Below are 23,147 nucleotides of genomic sequence, written 5' to 3'. Positions count from 1 at the left end.
TGACTTTAAATTGCAGAAGCATCTTCTTGTGTAAGCGTTTGGACTTTTTAAAAAAAAATATATTTTCTTGTAAATAGTGTTGATAAGCATTCTATATTTGGTTACTCATCCCTCCAAACCAATTAACCAATGACCGTTATTTTAATCAACCATTCTCGGTCGCCTTTTCTTCCCACGCTGTCTTGTGTTGCTGATTTGAAAATAGATTCTGGCAATTGCACTTCATTTTTCTCCTTCTCTCGCTTCTGGCTTCACTGTAGACACAAATACATAATCTTGCGCAGCCAGGAAAAAAAATTGCTTTTCTATGTTTGCTCACTTGTTGATGCAATATAGCAAAGTAGAAATGGTGATCCTTTGGAAATTAAATTTGAGATGATGATGTTGCTAATGTAATGTTCCATAAAGGGCACTAAAGTTTCATCCAAAGTGTAATTTATGCTAAACTTTTCTGTATTAAAAAAAAAAAAAAAAAGATAAAATAAAAGTAATAAATAATTCTTATAATACATACATATTTATTTTTACTTTTTTTATAATATTGTTTTGTTTACTTGTATATTAAAAAAAAAAAAAAACTTAGTATGATGATATAACTTTGGCTACTGTAACTGCAATTGACTTTTTAAGTGATCATTACACATGTTGGTTTAATAATCAACCATGCTTACCTGTGCGAGATTAAAAATTAAAATCATCAGTCGGGTAAAAACGAAAGCAAATTGAAATGAGGAACCTGAAGAATTGATGGCTCAGGCCAGGTTGCGTGTGGGAAGGCAGCAAAACATTCAAGAGGAAGTTAACCTTGAACATTTCTTGACAATAATATGTTATATGTGACCTGACTAGTCTAAACACGACATTCTGATTTAATATTACGTTTGTGGAATATGAGTTATGACGCAAAATCCAGCCATTTTTAACCGTCTCAGGCAGGGGGCAGCCATTTTGCCACTTGGCTGTCAACTGAAGATGACATCACAATTGCTCAGGCTCAGGCAACAACCGGTCACGTCTCACCTGTTTTCTGAAGCTGCACTGTGATTGGTTGTTACCTGAGACCTGAGCAACGGCGATGTCATTTTCACTTGACATTGAGTGGCAAAATGGCCGCCTTCTGATCTTTATAAAAACTGCTGGATTTTGCCGCTTAACTAACGCAATTTTTCTTGGGCTGCATACAACATATTTTCAGGATTTTTTTTTTTTTTTTTTTTTTGCGGGGTTACATAGAGCACGTGAACTGATCTTAGGATCATGTTTAATACAGAGGTGACCTGCTTGTCCTAATACTAGCTAGTAGGGGTGTTAAAAAAAATCGATTCGGCAATATATCGCGATACTACAGCACGCAATTCTCGAATAGGCAGCCGAATCGATTTTTGATGGAAAAATATTCCACAAAATGTCTAACTTTCACACCTTAAACATGGAAGAATGTTATATTAATGGAACATTAAGCCTTAATATTTTATTTCAACGCTGTTCAAACATGAAAAATGTTACAACCTGTTTGTTAAATGCAGTAGCTTACAGTTATAAGACTGAAGTTTCAGATCAATAAATAATACATTTTCATACAAATCTTACAGTGTACATGGATACGTTTACTGAATGGTATTTTCTAAATTTGAGTAAAAAAAAAAAAAAAAAATGGCAACAATCCACTTGTAAATTCATATCGGGATTAATCAAATGGAATCGTGACCTATGAATCGTGATACGGATCGAATCGTCAGGTACGAGGCAATTCACAACCCAACTAGCTAGCTAGATCAGCCAGAGCTTATTTAGGGGTGATTATCTCTCCATCTCTGCTGTATGAATTATGTTTGTTTTTCTGAAATCTAATCACTTTACCCTGCACTGTTTCACTCCCTGGAATCACGTTACCGATGATGGTTATTGATCTTTTCGAAACAAGTGCGATTGACTGCGCGATTGCAGGCCGCTCACAGACTCGCATGATCCAAGCGTGACGGGATAGAAAACAAAAGACATTGAGCATTGAGCTGCTTTTATGCGTCCCTTCAGGTGCCCCTGGTTGACCAAGGTGATCTCGCCCGTCGTGCCTCTCTACAATGGCTTCGTCTTCCTCTTTGTCTTGGCCAACTTCAGCATGGCGACCTTCATGGACCCTGGCGTCTACCCCAGAGGTTTGTGTGCAGCTCTCGCCGTCGGTTCCTCACGCAGGAAAAAAAAAAAGTGCGACATTTAAAGTTGAGAAGAAAATCCTGCGAGCGAACTCACCAAAGATTCATAGAGGATGTTTGGTTGAATTCTCATCTCATGGATTCCCGCTGTCTCACAAGCCTTTTTTCCATGTGGAGAAACACACTTGACGAACTTGAGCAGCGAGTCGATCCAGGTTTAAACAGTTGGTGATTCAACTCTCCCCTGCGGGGGTGTTTGTAATGATAAGCACCTGTCTAGAGGAACAATTACCTCTTCCTGTATAGCGGTAATTATCATAAGGCTGCGTGGTGCACATTTTGTCCTCGGGTGCCGTTATTGCCTGCACGGTTTTATGAACGACAGTTGCTTCAAGTGCTATGTCCTACGTCAGGGGTGTCCAAACTACAGCCTGGGGGCCATTTGCGGCCCGCCGTCCATTTTTTTAGTGGCCCGCGACATTTGCTAAAAATGCCATTTGACTCAGTTCACATAAAATAAAAACAAAAATGTTTGGAGATTTTTACATTTTTAGAAATAACCCTTTTTCTTTTCCTTTTCCCCCCCTTTTTTTATGTTAAATAAATAACCCAAAAAGTTGGGTTATTTAATTTATGTGGGTAAAATAACCCAAATAGTTTGGTTGTAATACTTGGGTTATTTAATTTTTTTGGGTGTAAATAAATAGCCCAAAAAGTTATTTACATTTTTAGAAATAACAATTTTTCTTTTTCTTTTTTCTTTTTTGGTGGTGGTGGTGGTGGGGGGGGGGTTTGTTTTGGGTTATTTTTTTGTCCAATAAGCCAAAACGTGTTATTTAAGTTTTTGGGTTAAATAAATCACCCATATAGTTGGTCCTTTTTTTGACCCAAATATTTTTAGTGTAAATAAAGCATTTGCTGTTAATTACAAAAACAAAAAAAAATGGCTTTAAATTGCATTTTTTTTTTGTTCCTGTTACAATTCATGTTAAATACAATATCAAGTACACATTTTTTTTTTTTTTTTTTTTTTTTTTATAATATCACATTGAGTAATTTTGTATGTGTTACAGCTATGCTAGCTAGCTTAGCTTTCATGACTGTGGCGGGAGCTTTGGACACATTAGAGGTTAACTTTCTGTTAAACAGTGACAATAACAACTGCTGTGTTTTTCCACGCACTTAAAAAAACAAAAAACAAACAAACAAACAACCATCAGCCAGCCCTTGCCTGACTCATGTTCACGTCTGCACAGCGGACGAGGATGAAGACAAGGACGATGACTTCCGAGCGCCTCTCTACAAGAATGTGGAGATCAAAGGCATTCAGGTTCGGATGAAGTGGTGCGCCACCTGTCACTTCTACCGGCCGCCTCGCTGCTCACACTGTAGCGTCTGTGACAATTGCGTGGAGGTGGGTCTCTTATGTCTGCGCGCGCCGACATGAATGCACATTTACACGCAGGCTGTCGTCGTGTTTTTGTGCCGCTCATTTCAGTTCTCGTTACACAGCATGTGGCAATATTTCACTATTAAACATCAAGGATTGTGGAACGAGTGTTTGTCCTTCGGTTAAAAAACAAACAAAAAAAATGTGTTCCTCATTCTCAGGACTTTGACCATCACTGTCCTTGGGTCAACAACTGCATTGGACGGAGAAATTACCGCTACTTCTTCCTCTTCCTGCTCTCTTTGAGCATCCACATGATGGGAGTTTTCACCTTTGGCCTCATTTTCGTGCTCCATCACAGGGAGAGACTTGGAGCTCTGCACACCACCATTACGTATCCTTTTAACTCATTCACGACCAGGCATTTTCACTGAAGCGACCCCCTTTCGCTCCTCGCTGTTTCACTGGATTTTGACGAATTTTTGCAAGGCCCACAGAATATTACATTTGTTCTATTGCTATAAAAACATGGAACCTACCAAACGAAAGATGAGTCAGAAAAAAAAAGTATACTTCTGTTTCCGTTTTTCAGCAATTAAGCATTAGAATATAGCTAAGTTTCATTATTATTAACAAATCTGTTTAAAACAGAGGGGAAAAGAGCTTTTTGCAACATGCTTGATCTCTTATACTCTGCTGCCACCTGCTGGCCGTTTTTGTAATACTACCATTGCTTCAAGCATTCTCTTCAGTTCAGAGGCTGCATCAAAGCCTTCTGTATGCTCTAGCATAAAAAAAACATTTAAAAAAAACAAACAAAAACGTATTAATACGTCTTTGGGAGCAAATGAGTTAATAATCTTCTTCCATCCGTTGTGGGCATCGTGTAAATATTTTGTGAGCTGATATCCTTAACTTTAATGCCCAGATTGGTGGTGATGTGCATCGCTGGACTTTTCTTTATTCCCGTCATGGGTCTCACGGGTTTCCACATGGTGCTTGTGGCGCGAGGTCGAACCACAAACGAACAAGTGGGGACACAACCTGATCAATAGAAATAAATGTAATTGTGTGTACTCTAACCAAGGGTCTTGCGCTCCTCAGGTAACGGGCAAGTTTCGTGGAGGAGTAAATCCCTTCACGAAAGGTTGCTGTGGCAACGTGGAGTACGTCTTATGTAGTCCTCTGGGGCCAAGGTAAGATGCTCGGTGAGCGCTGTTTTGAATTGTTGACAAATGAATTATTGGTCACTGGCAGTCTGTGCAGGAGTCCTTTATATACAACATACTGCATTTTACTCTTCTGATGATGATTTTTTTTTTGTGCACCGCAAAGATCAAAAGCGCCCGTGCGTGTTGCCTTCTTCCCATGCAGGTACATATTCGACCCACGAAAAAAGCCCCACATGAAAATTCAACCTCCGTTTATCAGGCCGGACCTCGCAGACAAGCAAATCACCATCAAGGTCAACGACAACGGCATCCATGGCACCATTATCAGCTCCAATGTGAGCTTTTTCCGACTCAATCCACACATTTTGTTGGTCTTTCCACATAATTGTCAGCACCTGCGTCTGAGTATACGCGTTCCCGTGTATGCTTTGCCGCCGTTACGAGCTGCTGCTTTCAGTATCTCTTTGGCGACAGCTCAAGTACACACGATTCTGATGAAATCATAACAAAATATATATTGTTGTTGTTTTTTAAACGGCGTGCTTTTTGGTTTGTTTGTTTTTTTGGTCTTTGCGCAGCCTTATCTCTTGAACCTTACATCTGACCGAGGACGAATGGGCATCCGCGGATTCGTCTCGGCGAGACCTTTGCAACGGTGTCTGTCCCGTCGCTCCACAGCGTTGCATTCCGGAGATAGAAAATATATACTGTGCTGTATAATAAGTAAAAAAAATTTTTTTTTTTAACTACTTTTAATGGAAAAAAAAAAAAAAGACTGTAAATGAAAAAAGAACATAAATGATTAATGAAAAAGCATTCATAATAAACTAAAAAAAAATCAGAACAGAATAACATAAGTGAAAAAAAAGTATACTGTATACTGTGCTGTATAATAATAATAAAAAACAAACATACTTTTAATGGGAAAAAATGACTAAATGAAAAAAAGAACATAAATGATGAATGAAAAGCATTCATAATAAATTTTTTAAAAAATCAAAACGGGAAAAAACATATATAATAAGTGAAAAAAGTATATACTGTGCTGTATAATAATTGAAAAAACAACAACATACTTTTAATGGAAAAAAAATAATGTAAATAAAAAAAAAGAACATAAATGATGAATGAAAAGCATTCATAATAAATTTTTTAAAAATCAGAAAAAACATATTTAATAAGTGAAAAAATTATAAGTACATTTAAAAAAACACTTTATTATATTATATATATTAAATATTTATTTATTTATTTATATTTATTATTATATAAATGAAAAAAGAACATAAATGATGAATGAAAAGCATTCATAATAAAAAAACATATATAATAAGTGAAAAAAGTATATACTGTGCTGTATAATAAGTAAATTTAAAAAAAAATTTAATGGAAAAAAAATTAATGTAAATAAAAAAAAAAAGAACATATATGATGAATGAAAAAGCATTTATAATAAAGTAAAAAATCATACCAAAATGAAAAAAAAAACATATGATAAATGAAAAAATATATATAATTAACGGGAATGTATTTATTTATTTATTTTTAATGAAAGCAGATTTCCATTATCGCGGGTAGTTTTTGGAACGTAACACCATCGATAAACGAGGGAACACTGTATACCAATAAAGTACGTTCGAATATAAAGTAAACATGACCATTTGTAGCTTTTCTGATGTAATATTATGTCTGCAGTCCGTCATTTCTGTCCGACGACATCTGGGCACGCGTGTCTCTCTCGCACCTGCTGTCGAGGCCACCTGTTTTACGAGGATGTTCTTGACACTCCGCTTCTCATCCACATAGTCCAAAAGCAGCCTGGATGGCCTGGATGAGAAAGAAACGCAGCCGCCGTTGCCGCCGAAAGCCGACAGGTACAACCAGCTGAAAAACCATCTGACCTCCAGCGAGGGTAAGAACCACTCAAATCATCTCACAACTCTTCTGTCAGTCATTTGCTATTCAGACTCGTACTGGGACAAGAACTAAAGTCGCCAAAAAGGTTGTGAATAACCGAGTATTGGCCAGTCAATCTATTTCCAATGCAGCTCATTATTGCTGCATTATGCCGGGGAGGGAACAGTTTGCCCTGCTCCATAGAGCAACATTACAACCTGCTGGTAGTTTTGTGTACTGCAGCGTCAATAGCCAGATTGATCATTGTGATTCACTTCAACGGAGTTATCGCAAATATCAATCTGGGATTGCCACACGGTGATTTAGAAAGGCGGGACATTCTGTACAATACTTCGAGCTGATTGGTTGATGTGCCAATTTGTACATGTCTAGTAACCACGGCAACGGATGTGAATGTTGTCGTCGTCATCGTAGGGGGGGGGGGAAACACGAAACATAATCCGAAAAAGACGGTATATACCATAATTTTCAATCGGTGATACTGGCCCTGTATTTACTTCGTATCAGATTGATACCAAAATTTGCAGTTATCGCACACCCACTATTGTCCACTGGTGTCGCCATGTTAGGTTTATTTGTGTCCTTTGCTAGGGCTTTGGCCCCGCCTCCCAAACACAATGTTGCTTTGTGATTGGTCCGAACAAATCAGTGAAAATCAGCGGGCTCGAGCATAATGTAGTTGTATCTCAATATTGAAATGGCTGATATAATTTTGTTAATTCTCATGTATGTGCATGTCTTGGTGTTTACGATCCTGCAGAAAGCTCCCTGTCTGGTAAGACCCACCCCGCTACTCCGGCCATGTACAAATTCAGACCGTCCTTTGGCACCATGCCCAAAGTCCATTATCATACAGCAGGGGACAAGGTAAAAAAAATAATCAAGCGCTTGTTGTTTATCTCGAAACTGCAGAAAATAACGTCAAGTTTTGTGTTTTTCCCATCAGATTGTCATGCCCGATGACCAAAATTCCTCCGCCATCTTGGAAGAGGGCGTCCGTGGCCACGACTATCGATCCGAGCCCAACTTAGATCTGCCAGAGTACACCAACGCTCCCCTTCACCGCACTTTCAAGTCGTCCCCTTTCCAGCTGGACTCCGAGCCGGTCGGCTCTCGCACGCTAAGCCTGAAGCAGGCTCACCTGCGATCCGAGAAGGGTCACCTGGTGGGTCTGCAGCCCCCGACGGTGACCTCCGCTCAATATAAGAACGTCTTCTCCCCCGGCACGCTCTCCAACCGCAACGGAAGCCTATCCTACGACAGCCTGCTGAACCCCGGCGGCGCCCCGCCCGCCGCCGGCGAGTGCTTGGCCCACCGCGGTATGCCCCCGGTGGGCTTCCACTCGCCCTACCTGCCCGCCAAAATGTGCCACGCGCGCGAGCCGGAGACGCAGAGACGACAGGCCGCCGCCTACAGTCCGGTCCTGTCGTCTCGGGGGGTGGGCCGCCACTCCCCTCACGCGCGGGACCACCGGGAGCCGTCGCCGGTGCGCTACGACAACCTCTCGCAAACAATCATGGCCTCCATCCAAGAGCGGAAGGAAATGGAGGCGAGGGAGAAGCGACGCATGCTCCGCGGGCATTCCCAGACGCACATCTACGCGCGGGACTCGGGCGGGTTCGAAGGCTCGGGGGGTTACGGACTCCCGACCAACCCCTGCTATCCGGACGGGCCCCGCTGCGCCGGGTCCAGAGGGCCCACGCCTCCGGCCTACGGGGGCTCCAGGGACAACCTGATGGGGGTCGGGCTGAGCTACGGCCAGAGGACCCCCGCGCTGTGCCAGGCCGGCTCGGCTCTGGGCCGAGCACCCAGGACTTCGTCGGGCTCTTTACACACTGATCACTTAAGCAACAACAACCACCACGGGAGGGTCTCGGGCCCCGAGGGCCCTTACCGCTCCCCGGCCCACCGGCCCCACTCCCCCGCCGTGCCCCGATCGCCCTCCTACTCCCACCAGAAAGTGTCGTACATGAGCGCCCACGAGAGGATGGACTCGCCTCGGCTGGGGGGGCCCAGGTATGACTCCTAGCCCTTCCGGTACTGCATGCGAGGGAGTGGGAGGGGCTTACACAATTATCCCCTCCTGAATCCCAGTGATTTGAGGAGCTCTAGTCTGTGTACGTCTTTTCTAGCATGAAGCATTAAGTATACTGTGTTTGTCCTATTGGTTATTTATCCTTAAGTTCTGTCGGAATTCCTAAGTGTTCCATGAAATGATTTTTTTTTTGTTTTTTTTGTTTTTGCCTTAGAAAAAAAAAAAAAAAAAAGTTTTGTATTCTTCTATGACTGTCAGATGAATAAAATTGTGTGACTTTCCATTCCTTCTTTTTGCATGCTTTTCCATTCTCATTTTCAGTCATTTCCAGCACGCTTGCATCTGCATTTTCATTCCATCTGGACAACTGAGGCATGTTGCTGCAACCGCTCATCCCCGATTCTTTCGCTCTCCATATACAAACAGGGGTGTCCAAACTTTTTCATTTGAGGGCCACGCACAGAAAATCCGAAGGACGCAAGGGCCACATAATGTTATGATGAGGAATTGTTTTTAGTCCTAAAAATTGTACAAATGATTCGTTTGTGCTTTAGCATATTTAGAAAAATGCTACAGTATATAAACCAATTTATTTGTAATATGGCAGTCGGGTTATTATCGCTTTGGAATTTTTCATTTTAGTTTTTATTTTGTTTTGAGTTTTTTTTATTTTTTTTATTTAGTTAATTAGTTTTTAGGGTGGTTCTGTTAGTTTTTTTTAATTAGTTTTAGTTATTTAATAAATTCTTACTTTTAGTTTAGTTAGTTTCAGTATTAATTTTAGTTGTTTTTTTTATGTGTATTACTTATGCGCAGTATTTAAAAAACACCATGGCCGTGACGTCATCATTCCGGTTTATATCAAAATAAATCTACTAAAAATCACATTTAAAATCATCCCCAAAGGCTCATGCATTAAATTAATTACCACAGACTAAAATGGACATTTTTGCTATAATTATAGTCTTATTTTAGTTAGTTTTGTAAACATAAAATGTAGTTTCAGTTTGTTTTCTTTTTTTAAAAAGCATCTTTTTTTATTTTATTTCGTTACCGAAATTGTTTTTTGAATTTTAGTTTTTTTGTTAGTTTTAGTTAACTAAAATGACCTTTAATGGCACCTGCGTTTTTTGACACCTTCCCTTCTTACTTTGACCATCTCCAAACATTTTTGTTTTGTTTTTATTTTATTTGAACCGAGTCAAATGCCATTTTTTAGCATATGTCGCGGGCCACTAAAAAAAAAAATGGACGGCGGGCCGTAGTTTGGACACGCCTGATATAAACCAAAATAACATTTAGCTTGTGTACAATCTTGTATGTGCGAGTTGAACGCCATTTTGTTGCTTTTTTTTTTCTCTTTTCTATTCAGAGAAGCCATGAAATTTAATGGCCAGATGGATTGCCACCCCAGTGCCAAGGGTGTCACAGCCAGTCCCAATCGCCATGGTAACATCAAAAAGGTGACTGGGGTGGGAGGCACAACTTATGAGATTTCAGTGTGAGCAAGGGACGGCGAATGCGCCCGCAAGTGACAAGAACCGCGTTTCTTTTGGTCAACTGTCGAATACAGAAGCAGAAGCTCAGTTTCTGTTTTTTTTTGTGTGTGTTTTTTGTTGTTCTCCAATCACAGGATCAGTCTGCCTGTGAGTCGAGTCCTCTGTATGGGTGACGGGTGTGGTTTTCTTTTGTGTGGTCACTTGGACCAAAAAAAAAAAAGATTGTATTCTCTTTGCTGTAGTCACGTGACCTGGTCCAAATGTCCTATACTGTACACGTTTATGCTCGTGAAAGTTGTTGAGCTGCAACAAAATGCCACTGAAGAAACAAAAACGTGAACATCTTGTGACACCCTCCCAAGGTGCTTCGATACCACGCCCCTTAAAGGAGACCTGCACGTTTGGTCCACTTTCCAGGAACGGACACGTTCAGCAGAGATTTCGAACAAATACTCTGCTCGCCTTCCGTTGGACTCGGGACGGTGCAGGAATCTTCTGGATCATCAGATTACCTCATACTTGATTTAAAACACAACATTTCATCACCAAAATCGGTTTGAATATTTGTTGTCTGGTTCAGTGTTTGCTTACAATAGACCGATAGGAAATGGGAAGAGCTTATTGATAGACTGGTAGATAACAAAAATATCACCAATTCCTTATTTTAGCGAGTAGCTTAATATACCCAATATTTTAATGTTTGATTTTGTGGACTGTATGCCTGACGTCATTATTTTTAGTGTGATAAATTATACAATTCAGCCAAAGGGCTCATGGAGGAACTGACCTCCACCAATGCCAATGTAAAGACGTTTTTTTTTTGTTTTTGCTATGTTGGTGTTCAATGTAAAATGGTTCTTCAGCACAAAATTACAAAACAGTTTATATACACATGCATAACGTGGTTTCAAAAAGTATCATGAAGCGTATTAATTGGTGACTAGCCGCAGTCCACATTGGATTAGTATGGCATCAATAGTCTCTTCAAGATTTGCCTTGAGGTGTTGAATTATCCGTCTTTCCATTTTTTGTCTTTTTTAATATTTAGACCAGTATTGTTCTGTGCACATGCAACAGCTGTCTGGTTACAGTAAAGTATTAATGACAAAAATCTGCTGTTTTGTCAGAGGGGCGTTAAGTAATCTAATGTGTCCTTCCTTAAAGGTTCGGATTTTTTTTACATGAATCTCTCTTTCATCCTCACCTCCAGTGTGCGCGATCAGCACTGACTTCCCCCTGACAGCGTTCTGTGACACGAGTTCCGGGTTCGGTGAAAATAGTCCAGCAAGCTGGCTGGGGTCTCGGAAATAAAGCGTTTTTCTTCTAAAAATAATTTGTGTTCAAAAAGAGTGATACATTTCCATACAAAACTCCCTTCGGATAAAAAAAAAAAGTAGACGCCATTACGCCGGGGAACTACTTTTCTGTTCGTATCACTGCGCGGCGCCCCGCCTGCAACTGATAGACGCGCACTAATCTACAAGTTGTCTTTTCGAAGGCGCGCGGATCAGCAGGGCGACGCGCAGTGATACGAACAGGAAAATAGTGCCCGGCGGTAATGGCGTCTGACTTTTTTCCGAAAGGAGTTTAGTGTGCAAATGTATCACTCTTTTAAACACAAATTGTTTTTAGAAGAAAAACGCTTTTATTTCCGAGACCCCAGCCAACTTGCTGGACTATTTTCCTCTCGTCCAACCCGGAACACAACTCGTGTCACAGAACGCTGTCAGGGCTGATCGCACACACTGGAGGCGAGGATGAAATATAGATTCATGTCAAAAAAATAAATAAATCTGAACTCGCTCTTTAATACTGCCATTGGTCCAACTGTATTTCAGAGAATGAATTTCATTAATAAAGGTCCCCAGAAATTAACAAAAATCCTACTCCATCAAACCAGAGCTGATTTACTTTTCAAACACTTCCATATGAAAGGTCATTGCATTCAATTATAGAAAATACTAAACTGGATGTTCCTATTTTTTGAAGAAGAAACCCGAGTGGTCAATAAAGTGTCATTTGAGCAAATTACTCTTTCAAAATGTGTTCATTCCTTTTCTCGGCAATACTAAGAAAACCGGTGGGAAAAAAAAAAATCAAAATTCGGTTCAACACAAAAATCCAACCCGCTTGTAAGAACGTGTATGTGGATACCAAAGTGGTTGACAGTGTTTTATTCAAAGGTGGAGGAAACATTTCCAATCATTTTGAGTGCAAATGAGAAGCAACATTTCATCCATGTACAAGTATTTACAGATGCACTGGCACTTGGATGCGTTTTTGAGGTTCAGAAATGGTTGGTGAGGAGGAAAAGGGCAAAAAAAAAAATGGATGTGGGGACAGATTTCACATGCTGACAGTCAAGGAATGTTACAACAGAATTCCCGGCGAGGAACTTAATTTGGAGTGGCGCCATTACAAACGGTTGACTTTGGACTTAACTTTCAAAATGTTTTGAAACTAAATGAAAATTTCAGCAAAGTTGCATCGGATGGCCTGAAACTGCAAGTGGGACCTTCTGCTTCTTGGGCCCCAACCAGATGTGATGACAAAACGGACCTTGCTAAGAACTACTTCGACACGTCTCCACTGACAAGAAACGACTTGACGGGACAAGCAGAAGCACGGAGAGGGCGAGAAGGCCCGTTCAGGTGCATCATGGGATGTGACAGAAAATGCTCTTCCGTGACGCCTGGTCCCTGACCCTGTGCTGCTAACAAGCAGGCTACATTTTTATACGCTCCCTAAAACAAAACAAAAATAAAAACAACTAAATACCCCAATGTGGGAATCGTCTCTATCACAAGCCTCTTCACAGTTTGTCACAAGTAACATTAAAGTGTTGATGACCAGAATTGAAAAGTGGGTGTGGCATTCCAACAGCGTTTTGAAGAGCTTCATTTTCATACGCTCATTATTCTGCTTGTTTGGGTCTCAAAGTGGTATCAAGGTCTTGTGAGGCAAAACAAATCAATTTTAAAAAAAAAGCAACTAATATGTCAAGTGTCCAAATTCTGTTCATTTAGAGTCTATTGTAGAAAAAGAGGAAAACGGATCAACTGAAGACCGGTATCGAAAGTTCTTGTTTCTCAATTCTTTTCCTCGGCCTTCACCTCCTTCGTCTTCTCTTCTTTCTTCTCGCCTTCCTTCTTCTTGTCTTTTACTGACAGCTCCTCCAGCTTCTCTGCCACTTTGATTGCGCTATTGGTGTCGTCTGTGGCGAAAGCGGTCACAGAAGCCAATCAGTCAAGTTGGGATGCATCACGCAAATGCAAACATATACATACGGCTTCAAGCAAATGGAACAACTTTTTTTCTTTTTTTTGGGAGGGGGGGAGAATGTGCAAGATGTAGCAGAACAAAGTGAGGACTGAGGATTTGAAACAACCCGGCCAGTCACGTGTTCCATTCTGCACGTTCATGTAGCAGACAGAAAAAGTCCCGAGCTGGAGTCAGCAGCTAAGAACAGAGTGTGTCTGCTAGTCCACATGGAAAATTAAAACTGTCTTACAAAAAAATATATAATAATAATAATAAAAAAGAAAATATTAACTCTTTGACCGCCAACAACGGTTAATAACGTTTAGTAAAATCTTGATGTATGCCACCATAAACGTTAAGTGACGTCAACTACATTTTTTTTTTTTTTTTTTGAATACATCAGTGGTCAGTGCAACGTCCAAGTGCAGCGCAGCCGGGTCAATGAGTTGTGAAATCAAAAACACCCACTAACTATGGCCAGAAGATGGCAGCATTGTAACTTTTCAATGGGCTGCCAGTGTATGGAATTACTCAACTCAACTGAAGGTTATTTAACTTCGCAGCGGTCGCTGCTCGGGCCCTAACTAGAGCTGCAAATTGCAATGAAACATGACAATCTGATGAAAAACGTTTTCAAGGCTGACGTGAATGATCAAAGCCTTTGTAACATTAAAACTAATTTGGTGGAGCAAAAAATAGTATCAAAGTCACTGTTGTGGAGAAATATCTTTTCTTTTCAATTTTCACCCAATGTCACTCAAATTACCTATTTTCAAATGGTGATTACTAAAGAATGGAAAAAGGTAGAAACATACTTTTTTTTCCCTAATGAAAGAATTGAATGCGATCTTTTATGTGGTACCCATGTTGTATATGTAGCAAAAGAACACAATATTCTATTTGCATCAAAAAATGAGTTAAAATGTTTGAAATCCGCTGGCATTGGGGGTTGTTTTTTTTAATAAGGTGTGGCAGTAAAAGAGTTAATGTTAGGGATGTATTAGGGTATCGGTACACAACGTTGGCCAATACCAGTAATGGCTGCCCTCTTGTGGCCATGTTACAATCAGGAAGTAGAAATGACAATAGAAAATTGACATCATTTCATGCAATTTTAAGAAAAATGCCATATTGACTTATATAGATCTTTCTTTAAAATGATCGATTGTGTTTTTTATGTGCTCATACTGGTAACGGCCTGAAAAAAAGAAAAGTGCTATCAAACGTCACTAGTTGGTGCTTGATCCAACTTCAGAAAAAAAACAAAAAAAAACAAAAACCGTCTTGCATACCTGATACCTCTAGTTTGGTTTTGACCACATCTTTGCACTCGTCAAACTTGACTTTGAACTTCTGAGCATCTGCAGAGAGAACAACACTTAATTTTAACCACATTGTGATCATTTGTTGAAATCATACGACAACGTCCAAAAGCCACATTGCGACGGTTGCGACTCAAACTCCAGAAAGCAGACTTACTTTCTGCGTTTAAAAAGCGTAAGGCCAGAAGTTCGGGTTTGGGCTCTTCGTCGGCATAATCGGCGAGTGTGTTCCACACCCAGGCTCTGTCGCTGCCTGCGTTGGGCTTCAGCTCCATCATCGGTAGAACTGGAATTGACGAGACGTGCGTCATTTGCGGCAAAGTGACAAAATCCGGATTATTAAAAACTGCTGTTCTTATGTTTACATTACATCCACATTTTGTGAGTTGTCATTTTCGGCAGCAATTTGGTGCGAACTCGGCCTCAAGCGGCCTCGACTCACTCTGATGATTGGCACAAAGCTTCAAAGTACGATCTCTCCTCATCAGGAGGCGGATTGTGCCCTTGTCTTTGTGCCTGAGCAGCTTGACGTCGCCGGTGCCTCTCTCCTTCCACTCGGGCGGGTCAATTTCAGAGGCAAACCGGTACAGTTTCGCTCGCCTGCAAAAAAAATAAAGAAAGAGTTCATGATAAAATGCAACCAAAGACAATAAGCAGCCCAGCATGGCTACTTACATTTTGAAAAGTTCCTCTTCATCTTCTTCTAATGTTTTCATATCCTGTTCAGGGAGGCTGACGATGGGCTCAAACTGAGGGTCGTGATTGGTGTCTTCTGTAGTTTCTGCAGTGGTTTCCTGCTCTTCTTGGTCCTGATGGTGACAGAAAAAAAAAAACGGGACCTTTCTGCTGTCAGATGGAAAACCTTCATGGTAAAAAAAAAAAGTGCTCATCGATGCTCATTTGGGAAAAGAACGTGCCAGGGTGGAATCATATATTTGGTTAGTCATGTCGGGCAAGTCGAGTGTACACAGAAGCTACTAATAACGCACGTATAAAAACTAGCATCAACTAAGGAGTGGCCGGCAGCGAGTAACATCCCTAAAAAAAAAAAAACATACTACAAAACTAAGCTGGCATACAGAACAAATATGTTACTTCCAAGACACATTCGTCTACTTTATTTCATTTATTTTAACTTTGTGTAACCGACAACTTCACTCGAAAAGTTAGCAGGTCCGGCAACGAGGCCTTGCGCGAGGACGCTAATGTGGCGCAAACGTGCACCTGAGAACGTGCCATGATGAAAGTCATTTACCGGCAAAATTGCATGGCAAGCATTTATTGAGCATGATCTATTAGCCGAGTCGCGATTGCGTAATCTGCCAGGTATCGCGTTGAAACACGCTGACACACGCTAACATTAGCTAGATTGCGGTTAGCAACTGTTGTGCCTGGCGGACAAAAGGCAAGTAAATCTAGCTAAGGCCAGTTCGCACCACATGCACGGCGTAAACGCTTTGTCGTAAAACGGAGCCGACAAATTGCGAAAATGCTTGTGATGATCTCGTCCATATTCGCCAAGTAGTTTAGCGCCGATGTAGCTATTAGCATCCAAGTACGCTAATGATGAGATCGGGCAGCTAGCGGTAACATGCTCGCCGGCTCTGCACACTTCAGCGCACTCGCGAAAACGTAAATAAAAACATTTCAAAGTCGAGTCAACTCTCGATCACGGAAAACTTTACGTCTGTGATCTCATCATTTCTAAAATGAATGTAAAATAGAAACGGAACGCCGCCAGTTAGCTTCTCTAGCATCGCCAACTCATTGTCGGCAGTTTGAGTCGCGGATTCCTTTCAAACTTCGGCGAATTGTGAAGCGCCCGTGATGGGTTTATTCCACAAATTCTTATGTTAAAACAACCGGAACACTTTCGATGAGCGACTAATCATGGCCTCACCTTTGGGTCAGCCATAGTATTGTAGATGTTTGCAGATTTTCAAGTTAACTTGAAGATTCAAATCCCAAACTGGCCGCCGTTTTCCCCTCAGCTCCTCTCACTTCCTGTTGCAGGTTTCGCGCGCCGAATTTGCCGCTTGCGTCATCACGATTGGACGTGCATCGTTTTTTAAAATTTATTATTATTATTATTATTATTATTATTATTATTATATTTAACCAGGACCTACTCGTGTTCACGTTCTCAACAAGCAAAATATTGTTCAATAAATAATGGCAACGCCGGTTTGTACTTGTGCGGTTTCCTGGCGAATTTTAGCTGGTTGCAGCTATAGTATTCTAATGAAATCTAATTTACCAGAATAAATACCTCCTCTTATTTATTTTTAATTGATACCAATATTAATTAAATATATTTTTACAATTCAATTTAGTGGTCATGATTTATTCAAAAGAAATACTAAATACTTGTTTATATGCTTTAGTAAGCCAGTTTGATTTGGTGTTATTCGTGTGGATTGGCAAACCTTCTACACCTGGCTCAACATTTTCACATTCCTACCGTCCCTATCATACTTTCATATTTCCCATATTACATGGGAATATGAGAAAGACGAGACATCTCCAGACCGTAAAATATGCGCGTACCGCTTTAAGAAAGTTCAAAGTTCACATTCAACGCCACGTGGTTCCGTCAACATGGCTGCCTCCTGAACCGTATGTGTATTTAAAAGTAGTACAAGAAGGTAAGGCGTCAAATATAAGCAAACTTCTAACTTTCATATCATGCTAATGCTAGCATGATAAAAAAAAAGTGTTTGTAGCTTTGCAGATGTTGTAATTTAAACAGACCGTAAGTTTATTTCCATCGCTAATATTATTATTTTTTCTGAAAAGAGAAGTAATAAGTCTACACGCTCGTTCTAAATGACAGCAATATGTTATACTAACAAATGAGATCAAGAGCAATTAAAAACCTTTCCCATCATTAATGTGCATTAAACTGCACAATTTAATAGAATCAAAATGAACTTATTTTGAAATTCTTTAAGCTAATCATTTTTCCTTGGCAGAAGTGTCATGGAAGAGTGTCGTAGCAGCCCCGTGATTGAAGCAGCCCCCCCAAAGGAGGACGACGCTGCTGACCTCCCCGCTGACTCCACACGTCACGTCAGCGGCGCAGGAGAAGCCGAGGCGGCATCGGACCCCAGCGTTTACGGCTACATCAAGCAAGACCTTTTCACGTCGGAGATCTTCAAAGTGGAGATCCGCAATCTGCCCAAGTTCATCGGCTTCAACGACCTGAAGAAGTTCCTGGCCAAGCACGGCCTCAGCCCGCACAAAATCAAACTGTTTGTCAAGCAGACGTTCGCGTTCGTCACCTTTAAGAACGAGGCGGAGCGCGACAAGGCCATGAAGATGGTGCACGGCATGCAGTGGAAGGGCCACGTGTTGAGCGTCAGACTGGCCAAGCCGAAAGCCGATCCCATTCAGAGGAAGAGGAAGCAGCAGGAGGAGGATGAAGGTCTGGGAGGGCGGCCTCCTTCCAAGCGAGCAGAAGGTGATGATGATGATGATGATGATGAGGAGGAGCCGCTAAATGTGCAGATCGCCAATGCGGTGACTCCCCTGTGGAACGTTCCCTACGAGGAACAGCTGAGGAGGAAGGAGCAAGATGCGGTCGCGGTTCTGCAGAGGCTGGCCAAGTGAGCGCGTGGCACCTGTTTCTATGGCAACCTCATAAAACCAGAACTTCCTTAACTATCTTTTTTTTTTTTCTGTCTCGTTTCCTCATTAGAGAGATTGCAAGCACCAACAAAGCCATGCTGCCCTTGCTTTTTGACGTAAAAGGAAAAAATGACAGAATGTGCTGTCCTCTGGAACAAATCCGACCATCCCCGACACAGGTTGATGATGAATTTCTGGAATTGACCATTTCTTTTTGCTTATTTGCTTGTCTTTATTCTATGCAGCCACACTAGTCCAAACACAGAAAATCTGATTAATATTGTGTTTGCGGAAAAATAATTGAGCAGCAAAAATCACCAATTTTTATCCATCTCAGCCATTTTGCCACTTGCTGTCGAATGAAAACGACATCACAGTTATTTGGGCTCAGGTAACAACCAATCACGGCTCACCTATTTTCTGAGTTTGGTCATGTGGCGTTAGCAAGCTAAACTGTGATTGGTCGTTACCTGAACGCTGAGCAACTGTGATGTGATTTTCACTTTCAGTGCAGCTTGTGCACTGTGCTGTAGGACGATCATTATTTTTTGGTACAAGACAAGAAAATGTTGACGCATTTAAAAATATTAAGACCAAGAAAAAATAATAGTAACATTTTAGTTACATAAGTTCCTTTTGAACCAAACAGAATTTATAATTATCCATCCATCCATTTTCTTGACCGCTTATTCCTCACAAGGGTCGCGGGGGCTGCTGGCGCCTATCTCAGCTGGCTCTGGGCAGTAGGCGGGGGACACCTTGGACTGGTTGCCAACCAATCGCAGGGCACACAGAGACGAACAACCATCCACACTCACACGCACACCTAGGGACAATTTGGAGCGCCCAATTAACCTGCCATGCATGTCTTTGGAATGTGGGAGGAGACCGGAGTACCCGGAGAAGACCCACGCGGGCACGGGGAGAACATGCAAACTCCACCCAGGAAGGTCCGAGCCTGGACTCGAACCGGAGACCTCAGAACTGGGAAGCGGACGTGCTAACCACTCGACTACCGTGCCGCCCAATTTATAATTATATATATTTATTTATTTATTTTTTTTATTTTTTATTTTTTTTTTATTGTGCAGTAGGACAATCATTTATGTTTTGGTACCAAACAAGAAAATGTTTAAACGTAAAAAACAAATTAAAAAAAAATATTAAGACAAATAAAATTATTTGAAACACTAATTATGCAAGTTCCATCTGGCTGAAACAATTTATTTATTAAATTATTTTAAAATTTATAAAAGGTTCAAAAGTATACATTTAAACAGCTCAAAAATTAGTATTCATAATCTTTTTTTTATTATTATTATTTTTTATCAATTATTCTGATTTTGTAATTGTGGAGTGTAATAATTGAAATTGTAATTGAATTTTGATTAATTACACAGCCCTACTTTCAGTTGACAGCAAGCCAAGTGTCAAAATGGCCGCCGCCTAAGATGGCTAAAAACGGGTGGATTATTCCACTAACACAACATCAATCAGAATACTGTGTTTAGAATGGTGGGGCTCCATAGAATATATATTGTAAAGATTTTTTTTTTCTTTTCTGGTTATTCAAATGCAATCGTGCGTGTGGTACGATTTACCTTCCTTGTGTCTTGCTTGCAGACCGAATACAGAAACAAGTGCGAGTTCCTCATCTCGATGGGCGCGGACGGGGAGGATAAAACCGTCGGCTTCCGCCTGGGGAAATACAAAGGAGGCTCTTGCGCCGTGGTGGGGCCGGCCGAGGCATGTCACGTCTCGGCCCAGGCCAAGAAAGTTGTCCAGGACTTTCAGAAATTCATCAGGTGTGCAAAGAAACAGATTGTGTCATAAACTGATGTTTCTTTTACATTAAATGTCACAGTGTTTATATTTTTGTACTTGATTCGCCTTTTGCATAGGTCAACACCTTACGACGTGTACAGTCCGGAAACGTATGAAGGACACTGGAAGCAGCTGACCGTTCGGACCAGCAGGACCAAGCAAGCCATGGCCATCGTGTTCTTCAACCCGCAGGTAAAACGGCAGAGTCGTCTTCATAAGATGGACGTTTATTTCGTTGCTCAGTGTTTCCCTAATTGCACACATTCAACAATTTCTCTAGAAACTTGAAGAAACAGAACTTGATGCATTAAAGATGTCCATGAAGAAATACTTTTCCGAGGGAGAGGGCAAAGACAGCGGCATCACCTCTCTTTACTTCGTCAGGGAGGGTCAACGGTGAGGAGAAACCTCAGTAGGGGGTGGACTGAAGAGAATTGTCACATAAATGACTACTGCACACTCAACTCAACTTTATTTATGAAGCGCTTTAAGAACAGGCGTTGCTGTGTACAAAGTGCTGTACATAAACATCAGTTTTGCAGGAAACAAGAACAAACATTTTGAAGTGCGAATACAGTTTTGTTTTGTTTTTTTGTTTTTTTTTTATAAGTAAATACATTTTACATGAGTAAATCAATCAATCAAATCACTTTATTTCACTCTTTAAAATGAAAGAAATGAAAGGGGACAGAAAGAAGTCAAACTTGTTTTGTCTGCCCCTAATCAACACACACAAAAAAGAATCAACACAAAATCAATGACGGCAAGCAATCAAGACGCTTTTGGTGCTCCAATACTGCCAAAAAAATTCAAAAATAATTCAACTGCATGTCCTTTTAAGATATATATTTTTGCATTAAATATGCTTTTATACATTTTTAAAAATAAATAAATAAAATAAATAATTAATAAATAAGAAGTAGTGAATAAAGAGATAAGTAAATACACATAAATAATACACGAGGAGTGTGACATATCTCAATACGGCGATTAAATCGCGATACTTTCATGGTCGATTATCGCTATGCCTACGCCAAGTATCGATATTTGTAGTTAATATACGGCCGCTATAACCACTCCATTGTTCATTACTTATTGCGCAATTACTTGGCCGGCCGCTAGGGGGAGCGCCTCGTAAGGGTGGCGGGGGAATGTGCGGGAAGTCGTCAGGCGAAGAAGACTAAAGTAAACAAAACACCGGCTGCATACAAGTCAAATATGTGGATATTGATAGTGTGGAATGGATACATTTCGGATTTTATCACATGGAAGAGAGAAGGAGAATGACTTTGGTATATGCAGGAACTGTGTCACAATAGTTACACTGGAAACATGACGAATATGAACAGCCACTTACAGTAGCATCATCCAGTGCTAAAGATAAGAGTTAATCATGGTTCTCTACTTAAACGGTGTGCAGTGCACAGTATGGAATCCAAACTTACCGTAACTGTAGAGCTCAGGATACAATTAGATTGTGTGTAGGCGTACCTAATGAATTGACTGCGTTTTTATGTAAACTACCTTGACATTGTGAATATTCTCCCGGTGGCCCGCAGGAAGTCTCCCAACATTGAAGACTTGCCGTGTGAGCTGGTAGCAGGAGATGGCTTCATCCACGAGGAACTTCTTGGTTTAAAATTCCGAATATCTCCTCATTCTTTCTTCCAGGTAGCAAACTTTTCGGCGTTTATGTTCTAGCGTAATATGATGAACTTCTTCCGGTCTTTGTGCAACCCGATGAAAGGTAAATACAGCAGCAGCAGAGGTTCTGTACTCCACAGTAGGGGAATGGGCACAGCTGGATCAGGACTGCACACTTCTGGATGTGTGCTGCGGGACAGGAACTATTGGCATTTCTCTGGCTAAGGTAATGAATGGAACATATTTGGAGTTTTGCATTACTTCAAACTAATTGCTTGATGAGATGTTATATCCAGAAAAATGACTTTTTGGTTTTTTTTTTGTTTTGTTTGTTTTGTTTTTGGGGTGTTTGCAGAGGGTGAAAAAAGTAATTGGAATTGAACTTTGCCAGGAGGCAGTGGAAGATGCTGAAGTTAATGCAAAACTTAATGGTGAGTCCCCTCATGTGTGAACTTGATCCCGTTTTTGACCTGTCAAGTCACATGGCTTTTCTTTCCTCTTTCGACTTCAAGGGCTGAGCAATGTGGAGTTTCACCGCGGGAAAGCTGAAGATGTGTTCCCCAATATTCTCAACGCTCTTATGTCGCCCAACGTGACGGCCATTGTGGACCCACCGAGGGCAGGCTTGCGTAAGTCCAATAAAAGCCAACGTCTTAACGTGATGGATTGTAAAATGGTGGTGTTGTATTAACTTCGCAGACTCCAAGGTGATCCTCGCCATCAGGAGAGCAGAGCACCTGAAGAGGCTCGTTTATGTAGCGTGCAATGCCAAGGCAGCCATGAATAACTTCATTGAGTGAGTTGAACTTTTTTTTTTTTTCCCCAAATCCCACTTAGAAACATGTTTTCCAAGTGTCGGCTAATGAAAGAGGCTCTTTAGTTTGTGCAGGGCGCCTTCCAACCGAGTTCACGGCGCACCGTTCCAGCCTGTGCGAGCCATGGCCGTGGATTTGTTTCCTCAGACAGCACATTTTGAGATGGTTCTGCTCTTCGAGAGAGTGGACTACAACTCCCAGCGGCGGACCAACAATCAGGAAGAAACGCTATGTTCATCTTAAAAAAGATCCTTCGCAAAGGAGACGTTCAATAACTTGGTTGCAATTCATTCTGTTTAGGGATGTTTCAATCTCAACTGCAGCACCTTTTTTTTCCCCCCTTAAAAAAAAATACGCATTTTCCGCTCAAGTTAGTCTGTCTTTCTTTTGGAATAAAATAATTTCCAAAACAGTGCTTCAGCTTTTTTTTTTTTTTTTTTTTTTTTTTAAACTTTACAGATATAAAAATCAATTAATTCACTCTTCAT

General features: G+C 40.9%; 3 protein-coding genes and 1 non-coding gene across 7 annotated transcripts in view; 2 read left to right on the top strand and 2 right to left on the bottom strand.

Moving 5' to 3' along the window:
• Positions 1-11,425, top strand: part of zdhhc8b (zDHHC palmitoyltransferase 8b) — a 53,811-nt gene extending 42,386 nt beyond the window's left edge. For both annotated transcript variants that reach the window (XM_077522099.1, XM_077522100.1), the window contains exons 2-11: positions 2,035-2,156; positions 3,410-3,567; positions 3,765-3,937; positions 4,472-4,574; positions 4,648-4,739; positions 4,918-5,050; positions 6,522-6,627; positions 7,393-7,499; positions 7,579-8,648; positions 10,040-11,425. In XM_077522099.1, the coding sequence (XP_077378225.1) occupies positions 2,035-2,156; positions 3,410-3,567; positions 3,765-3,937; positions 4,472-4,574; positions 4,648-4,739; positions 4,918-5,050; positions 6,522-6,627; positions 7,393-7,499; positions 7,579-8,648; positions 10,040-10,172 (2,197 nt within the window). In that variant the 3' untranslated portion in view covers positions 10,173-11,425. The remainder of the gene's footprint in view (positions 1-2,034; positions 2,157-3,409; positions 3,568-3,764; positions 3,938-4,471; positions 4,575-4,647; positions 4,740-4,917; positions 5,051-6,521; positions 6,628-7,392; positions 7,500-7,578; positions 8,649-10,039) is intronic.
• Positions 11,426-12,325: 900 nt separating this feature from the next.
• ranbp1 (RAN binding protein 1) lies at positions 12,326-16,794 on the bottom strand. The gene is made up of 6 exons (XM_077522201.1): positions 16,650-16,794; positions 15,425-15,558; positions 15,192-15,349; positions 14,907-15,035; positions 14,720-14,788; positions 12,326-13,380 (listed from the first exon to the last, which is right to left on the bottom strand). Exons 1-6 carry the CDS (start codon positions 16,662-16,664, stop codon positions 13,256-13,258), a joined length of 630 nt encoding a protein of 209 aa, XP_077378327.1. The 5' UTR covers positions 16,665-16,794; the 3' UTR covers positions 12,326-13,255.
• LOC144019797 (small nucleolar RNA SNORA77) lies at positions 13,511-13,646 on the bottom strand. Its single transcript, XR_013283788.1, has one exon. It is a non-coding gene; the product is annotated as a small nucleolar RNA SNORA77 (small nucleolar RNA).
• trmt2a (tRNA methyltransferase 2A) lies at positions 16,083-23,074 on the top strand. 3 transcript variants are annotated; one of them, XM_077522200.1, is made up of 12 exons: positions 16,083-16,154; positions 17,722-18,354; positions 18,447-18,555; positions 20,000-20,181; positions 20,278-20,392; positions 20,481-20,596; positions 21,760-21,871; positions 21,948-22,070; positions 22,200-22,275; positions 22,357-22,473; positions 22,544-22,640; positions 22,725-23,074. In XM_077522200.1, the coding sequence occupies exons 2-12, from the start codon at positions 17,729-17,731 to the stop codon at positions 22,900-22,902; spliced, it is 1,851 nt and encodes a 616-aa protein (XP_077378326.1). In that variant the 5' UTR covers positions 16,083-16,154; positions 17,722-17,728; the 3' UTR covers positions 22,903-23,074. The 3 variants fall into 3 exon arrangements, with proteins under 3 accessions (XP_077378326.1, XP_077378324.1, XP_077378325.1); XM_077522198.1 differs by lacking the exon at positions 16,083-16,154 and adding an exon at positions 17,280-17,394; XM_077522199.1 differs by lacking the exon at positions 16,083-16,154 and adding an exon at positions 17,404-17,501.
• The last annotated feature ends 73 nt before the right edge of the window (positions 23,075-23,147 follow it).

The sequence above is a fragment of the Festucalex cinctus genome, chromosome 5 (genome assembly GCF_051991245.1).
Source record: "Festucalex cinctus isolate MCC-2025b chromosome 5, RoL_Fcin_1.0, whole genome shotgun sequence".
Taxonomy (NCBI): domain Eukaryota; kingdom Metazoa; phylum Chordata; class Actinopteri; order Syngnathiformes; family Syngnathidae; genus Festucalex; species Festucalex cinctus.
Note: the sequence above shows the minus strand (reverse complement) of the source record. Positions and strands in the feature narration are given on the sequence as shown.